This window comes from Terrapene carolina, unplaced genomic scaffold (genome assembly GCF_002925995.2).
Source record: "Terrapene carolina triunguis isolate 2854851 unplaced genomic scaffold, T_m_triunguis-2.0 Scaffold633, whole genome shotgun sequence".
Lineage (NCBI taxonomy): Eukaryota > Metazoa > Chordata > Testudines > Emydidae > Terrapene > Terrapene triunguis.
Genome location: NW_020664984.1, coordinates 1,503,549 through 1,511,457, shown reverse-complemented (window position 1 = coordinate 1,511,457; position 7,909 = coordinate 1,503,549). Strand labels below are relative to the sequence as shown.

The following is a 7,909-nucleotide window of genomic DNA, read 5'->3' as shown; positions in this document are numbered from 1 at the left end:
GAGGGTGCTCGGAGCTTCAGGCTGTCCCACCATCCTAATGCCAGAGCTGAAGAGAGAAAAATGCCATCCAAACCTTTCCTGTTACTCCCCAGGTAACTTTAGAGGTTTCAGGGTTTGCTATTGAGTCTGAGACCGGGATGAATTTCAGAAGATGGGATGCAGGGAGAGAATTTAGGGGTTATGGGAACTAGATGAGAACCCCAGGATGCCACAGCTGACCAAGCTTTCCCTTTATCTGGGAGGGGGATTGTCTCTCTTCTCCCTCACATCTGGATTCCGGGCCTATAGTCCCCTGGAAGCAGCTTTAACTACCTAACAAATACAAGCTAATCAGGGAACATGGTTTTCCCCTAACTCAGTTGCACACATGAATCAATCTTGTAGCAGAGAGCCTATGTCAGAACCAGGCTAAAACCTTGGTCAGAGCCAGGATCTGTCTGCCCTACCATCATTAAACACACCTGGGTAACAAGGCTGTAGCCAAAGTACGTCATTGCATGATTTGTTCTTTCCTGTGTGGACAGAAACTGCCATGTAATAGATAAGGCCTTTTGGAGGAACTTCCCACCATTGCAGCTCCATCAAGAGTAGGAGCCCTAAAGCAGACAGGGTTCTAGACCACACTCTGTCACTGACCCTTGCTGTGCCTCAGTTTCCCCTCCCGCTCCTTGTCTGTTTAAATTGTAAGCACTCAGATAAGGACTGTCTCTTATACCAGCACAATGGGCCTCTGATTTCAGCTGTGGTCTCCAGGTTCTAATGAAACTCATAAAGTAATGCTCTTTCCCAGAAAAGTCCAGTATAGAGCCAGTCCAAACCGGAGAACCACCAATAAATTATGAGCTAAGGTGGGGGTCACGTGCCATCCGTTTTTAAGCGGAGCTCAGTGAGAAGCCCTGTTTTAACACACAGGGGCTGGTTGGCCCTGGGTTCCGTTCCAATGGGGTTATTTGTGTAGTGTAGACAGGGCCTAAAGACTCAGTCAGTTGAAGTGACTTGCCCCAGGAGAAGGGGTCAAATACTTTTTGCTTCTGTAGCTCCTTTCATGTCAAGTTCCCTTGGTGCGTTATAGGTACTGTCCTCCACAGCCCCCAGTAGGCAAATCAACTCAGGATTATTATCCCTTCAAACAGATGGGGAAACTGGGGATCAAGGTGTTGGGATTCCTTCCGGGACCTTTTCTACTTGGCTAGAGAACACCTTGTTCTGTTCTGGGAGAACACTTCAGCCAGTTCTCTGGAATCCAAAACCACAGTTCGAATCCAGACTTGTCACTGAGGTTTCTCTACTGGCAGTTCATAAAGCTTCATCTGAGCTAATCAACATACATAATTATAAATCAGATTATATACATATTTGAAAACAGATGCAGATTACAGCCTACATTATATTACCCGCTTTATGGTAGGTTTACTAATTACGGGAACCAATCCCTGAATAGAAGATAAGCTGTCCACCCACTACACGGTGTACTGGTGAGCAAAGCTGCAAACTTACCCCATATTACTCTTCTCCTTGCTACTTCTTTATTTACTAGCCACATATTATTTACAAGGAATTCATGCTTTGTCCACTGTTAACCTTTGTTTCCCTTACTTCTGTTTCCTTTCATTGTTCATGCAAGGCCTATGCTGGGAAGCAAAGTGACTTGTCCAAAGCAGCAGTAGGAGAGACAGTAACAGACCACAGGTTCCCTGATTCTGGTGCCTTAAGGACAATGCCATCCTGCTCCGTCTATTTGCCTGGCTGCCTATCTACGTTCTTGAGCTGGGGAGTTATTTGTCTATCCTTAACCCTTTACAAAGGAGAAAGCCAGGGAGATCAGAGAAATAATTGGAGTTGAGGGTTGGGTGTAGAATGCCTTGTTTTAAATATTTCTGAACTGAGCTGACCAAAATCTATAAGGATGAGTGAAAAGAGGCACAGAATAGACTGAGTCTATGGGTAACTCCCCACTGGCATTAGGGGGAGGCGTTTTATTGGGTCTGGGTACAGGATTCTGCAATCAGTAACCCAAAGGTGTGCTCAAGTAATAACCTGCGGTTAAATCATGCCCTCCAGCTGACTTTTGAGAGTTCCCAAACTTCATGTAGCCAGGATCAAATCAGCCCTGGTGGGAGAGAGATAAATGATGGAGATAAAATTCCAGCAAAAGCAAGTTAATAACCCCACCAAAATAATAATTAGGCGAGTTTAAAAGGAAATGATGCAGCACTTTGAAGTCTGATCAACTTTTAATGTCCCATCAGGCTCCTAACCCATGGTTGCCCTTTAGTGTCTGAGTCTTGATTTTCCACATTTTGCCCTTTGATGATGGAGGCTGATGTGTTACAGATTAACAGGAGGGCGGGGGGGGGGGAAGCGCCTCCAGTCCTCGGAAACTGCTACAGGTCTGATCCCAGGAACCACTTTCCTTTCTCGGGGCTTGTCTACACGGGGAACTGCAGAGAGAGGGCAAGGGAGATGGGGAATCACTTTCCTGTAGAGTTAGAAGAGAGATGGTAGAGCTAAGGAAGAAAGACGTAGGGAGAGGGTGGGGAAAGACAGAAAAACACCTGCAGTGCACATTGAATGTACTCCCAATCCCAGACCCGGCATTTCTCTCCTGTGCCCGTCTCTGTTCCTTCCATTTCGCTTTTGTTGCCTGGCTGGAAAACACAATAATTATTTACCCAAGGCGCATCAAATTCCCGCTGGAGTTCTAACCCCTTCCGCCTTCAGGATATGCCCCCTCCAACCTCTCAGTTACCAATCCGGAGCCCGCCTCATTTCACACCGTCTCCAGAGTTTTGCCGTTGCTGTTAAAATCGAATCAATCCCGAATTGTTTTCACTGGTAACTTTCATTAGTTTTGAATCCGATCGGTCCTTTTTTATGTTTATTTTTATTTTCTCGTCTAACTAACAGGTTCCCCCAAAGAAACACTCATTTCGCTCAGTCAAGACAGATCAAAACTAGTTCCGACTTCACCCTGGAGACATGCAACCGGGGAGGAGAAAAGGGGCCCCTTTCTTTCTTTAATAAAAATGGGTCCCGTAGACTTTCTAGCCTGTCTCTGGTTTTCTAAAGAGCGGCTCTCTCTGGCAGTAGAAATTCCGCGTGAAATAATGGTCCTTTCATTGGTTACCCTAGAAAAGGTGGCAGAGCTGATTCCGAGGCAGGTGACTTGAAGAAGAATCCATCAGGAAATCCCAGGCAGAGCAGAGATGATGTTGATGATTTATTTTATTTGCAGTTGTTTTCCCTCCTCGGTAGCCGGGGAAACTTCCACCACACAGGCAAGCCGCCCTGCGAGGGGTTTATGGATTGACTGGTTTTTAATCGCGCCGTGTAATAACCCCCTGTTTGCAAAAGGAAAGTGAAGTGATTTAGTACTGGGTTTAAACAGCAGCGCCTCTTAAACGGTGTCAAGTCCGCTGCATCAGGGCATGGAGCGAACTGAAATTGACATGGCGGTGACTGCTCAGGGGGTTTCCCCCCTCCGGAGAAGGTGGCTATCTCGGAATGACAGAAATAATAAACACGATTTGAGCGACTCGCTGTTAGCTTTCGGCGACCCGAACCGTCTCAGGGCACGTTGGAGCCAGAACCCCAATTCGGATCTTCTGTGCGAAGAAACACTCTGTTCAACAGCGATGTATCATGCAGAAATGACGCCTTTCCCTCTGTTTTAATGGATAGGGAACAAAATGTTAGCCTTGTTCTTTAATGGTTTTACTAGCCTTTAAAAAAAATTACCTCCCGTTTTCTGCCATCCGCAAATTGGGATTTCTCTTGAAAAGCCTAAACTTTACCCTGTGTGCAAAGGATCCCGCCTTCCCCCCGCCCGGCTCCCACGCGAGATGGTGGATATGAACTGCTGCAGCGGCAGGAAATTTGTTCCAACTGAAAAGGAGCCGTGTGAACGCTGCAGGAGTGGAACTGGGTCGCCAGGCCGAACTTGATCCTGGTGAAGTCGATTTCAAAATAGAAATTAAACCGAATTATTATTTTAAAAGAGAAAAGCCGGCTGGGCATGTCTGGCTGGCAGAAACGGAAGATCGATGATTTAGGAATAAGGACCAAATTATTTGCTCAACAACAAAACGGGTGTTGGGAAGCCCCGTTCAAAAGGCTCTGGAAAAACAGGCAGCTATTAAGAATGACAGGTTTTGACACGTAGGCTGAACCTTCTGGGGGTTACCTCAGTGCACATCAAATACAGACAATCTTTTATTTTTAGATTTTCTTTTTTTACCCACCGAGTGTGTTTGCAAAAACAAAACAAAACAAAAACCACCCCGAAATCCCCAAATCAAACACACAGAGCCCTGCCTTCAAAAATGATTTTTAAAGAACTGATTTTTTTTTTTTACACCGGGAAGAAGAATTCTTTGTTTTTACCTTCCCACTGGATCACTGTGGATCTGAAACCGCAGTTCCCTGATGTCTAAAGCGTCTAATTTTACTCTGCCAAAGTAGAAAAGAATTGTGTTTCCCCCTGGAGATTTGTCCCAGCGCTCGGGAGGCTTTGAGCTTGAATAAAATAATCTCCCTTCTTATCACATCCATCTATCGGTCCCGATGAGTCGTTTCAAATCAATATTGGAAAGATCTGTGGGTTTCTGAGCGGAGCCGGTGTGTGCGCAGGGCCTGGTCCTACACAGCGGGTTTGATTCGAACCCAACCTCGGGCAGAGCAATTTTCACTCCGCTTCGCATTCAGGTCGAAGCCCTTTCTCGGGTCTTAAAATCCAATCGACCCTAGTGTCCCCCACACCTCCAGCCCCCCAAAGGCAGCGGAACAAAAGGCTCCGGTGCTCCCTACTATCAATCTAGGGGCCCGGACTCCAGCGTAAAACGCTCTGTGATTTCTTGGGCAGGCAGACAGCGCGTCCATAAACAACCCCCCCTCGGAATAAAGGAGACAGGTGTTTGCTCGCCGCCCGTGCGCGATTAAACCCGCTCGCACCATGCGGGGACCGTTGCTGGTGTCTCCCCATTAGAGCGTCTCGGTCTTTATTTATTTTTCACTCTGTGTTTATTTCTCTTTCTGTGAACCTTCTTCCTGTCCCCAAAGCCAATTCGACCGGCCCGGCCCTACCCCAGTCCCCCGCTTTGCGTGGCATCCTTCGCCTCACCTACAGCCGCATGGATGGGTTTGCCAGGGCAGCGGTTTTGCGCTGTTAGTTTGGAGCGGTGTTTTTACGTGTGTGTTCCCCTCCCAGCCCCACTTCGGCCGAAGATGCCCAGAGAAAAAAGAGGGGGGGGGGAAACCCTAGGTGACTGGGCAGAGATCTTGTTGGGGAAGGATCTGTGTTCGCGGCTGTGTGGTGCCTCGATCGTCCTTCCCGAGGGCCATAGGGATCTCAGGACAGGAAAGCAAGGAGAATAGAAAGGGAGAGGGGTCTCCTCTCCCCCCACTTAGTCCCCCCCTCCTTAAATAGTCTTAATTTCCAGCAGAAGGAAGAGATCGTAGGTTGCCTGCCTGGCGCATTTCAGCTCACTGGAGTGGAAAATAGACTTTACACCCTCATTGTAGCGGACGCTCCGGAGCAGCCCCCTCCTTCACAGGGTTAACAAAACTAAATCAATGTGCGGACACTGGACTTCTCCAACAGGGAGCCAGACCCAAAACCCGGGGTGAACTCTGCGAGAGAAGGGGTGGAGATCTTACAGCACAGGGGAGCGGGGTAACCACGGCTCGAGGAGTTTGCACCAGCGGCTGGGAATTCACATTGATTTTTTTCCCACACGCCCCTTTCCCAGTTTTCTCCCTAATTAAAAACATCAGGTGCAAGCGGAGGGGGGCTTGAGTTGGCCGGTGGGGAGATGTCACAAAGCCAGAGCGACCCCATCTTTGAGTCAACGGGGTCAGCAGCTAGCTCAGAAAGTTAAGAATAATCAGCCCGACCACAAAGCGTGAGTGTACCCCGAGATCTTATTGTCCCGAGTGTCCTTGGGGGTGAGAGATTCACATTTTCATCTGAAAAGAACCCGTCAGAAATTGTCCACCTCTGTAAGAAAGTCAGGCATATCTACCCATCTATCTGCACAGCGTTTATCTTCTTCCTAAATGAGCACATTGCAGGACCTCTGTGTGTGCAATACACACACACACACATAATGCATGTGTGTAGTGATATGTCAGGGGTTGCTTTTAAACATGGAGCTCAACACAATCAACAATAATCAATACTACAAGTATTTGGAGCAGAAGCGCTGAAATAGTCTATTTAAAAGCAAATCAATCAAACAAACAAACAAAAAAGACCCACAAAAAGACACATCACTGCTTCTGAAACCAACATCCTTTCCACACCAGGTCCTTTCTTGCCAGAGAAGAAATAAATCAAATTTACACGGAGAGAAAGCGCCTGGGTTCGCTGTCTGCCGGCTGTGAAGGTGAATCTGAAATCTCTTAAGGAAATCAGGGAGCCCAGCGCTGGCAGGCTGTCGGTGGGTAACATTAGGGCTCCTGCGTGTTGTTTTTAAGGAATTAACTCTGTTTGAAATAATGTGGACGCAGATTGTGACGGCGCAGCCTTAAAAACCTCCTGTTGCTCTCCCGGGTGCTGCGCTGCCCTATGATTTTGATCCACACCGCGTTGGGTTCAAAGTGGATCGAGCGATTTCTCTCCGAGGAGCTAAACAACAAACACACCTGATTGAAAAGAGGAGGGGGGTTAAAATCGATTTCGAACCCAAGGAACCCACGTGTGTGTGTGTGTTGGGGAAGGTGGCTTAGCCAATGGAGGAGCCGGGAGCCCCTGTGGCCGCAGCCCTGCCAAGTTTGCGTTGCTTCTTCTGCAAAGGCTCCAGTCCAGTTTTTTCAGGAGATCTCTCCCCCCATCTGCCCTCCCCAACCTTAGTGCAGGTGAGTTGTCCAATCAGATGGTCCTTGCCAGGTACCAGTCTTATTTGTACTGCTCTCCGGCGAGCCAGCCTGGGTTTGTGTACCGGGGTGTGAGTGTGCGTCTTGCGGGAGCCCCCCCGCCTCCAAAGCAACCCAGCCTGCCTGCAGGACTCTGCTCTCCTCTCTGCAAGGGACAAGTTTGCCTGGATCACAGCTCCCTGGCTGCTTTCACCTCGCTGGGAAAGACGCGCTTACCTGCTTGCACTTCTTCTGGGCTGGGGGGTGGGGGGGTGGGGGGCAGAGTTGTGTGTGTGTTTCGGGGGGGATCTTTTGCACACACACACACACACATACACACACACACACGAGGCACAACCGCCTCCGAAGAGCTCACTCCAGACCAAACCATGTTCCAGCCAGCAGCTAAGCGGTGCTTCACCATCGAGTCGCTGGTGGCGAAGGACAATCACTTGGCTTCAGAGGATCCCATCCGACCTACAGCCCTCAACTACCCCAACCCTTCCGCGGCCGAGGCGTTTGTTAATGGCTTTCACAGCGCGGCAGCCGGCAGGTCCCTGTACAGCAACCCGGAGCTGGTCTTCCCAGAGGCCGTGAGCCACCCGTCCTTGAGCGTCCACCCGCACCAGCTGGGCGCGTCCCAGCTCCAGCACCCGCACTCCTTCTTCGCCCCCCAGCACAGAGACCCCCTCAACTTCTACCCCTGGGTGCTGAGGAACAGGTTCTTCGGGCACCGCTTTCAAGGTAAATCAGGAATCGCCAGCCTCGGGAAGGGAGGGGAGTTCCCTGTCCTTTGCCTTGTGCCTTCCCCTTCAAAACGCATCGGCAGATCCACCGGGCAAACCAGCCAGCCACTTCCCTTAGCTGGGGTCCAGGAAATAGTGGGTCTATGCAGGTGTGTGCTGGACATGTGGAGATCCAGGCGTCTTCCCACACATACGAAATGCAAGGGAAGAGTTTTAGTGCATTGAACAATTTCTTGCTGTTGATTTCTTCTTGCATTCAGCACGATCTATCTATCTATCTATCTATCTATCTATCTATCTATCTATCTATC

At 49.1% G+C, this 7,909-nt stretch overlaps 1 protein-coding gene across 1 annotated transcript in view; it reads left to right on the top strand.

Moving 5' to 3' along the window:
• The first annotated feature begins 7,241 nt into the window (after positions 1–7,241).
• The window catches only part of LOC112107236 (homeobox protein EMX1), a 22,680-nt gene continuing 22,012 nt past the window's right edge, over positions 7,242–7,909 (top strand). The window contains exon 1 of the mRNA XM_026659556.1: positions 7,242–7,596. Coding sequence (XP_026515341.1) covers positions 7,242–7,596 — 355 coding nt within the window. The remainder of the gene's footprint in view (positions 7,597–7,909) is intronic.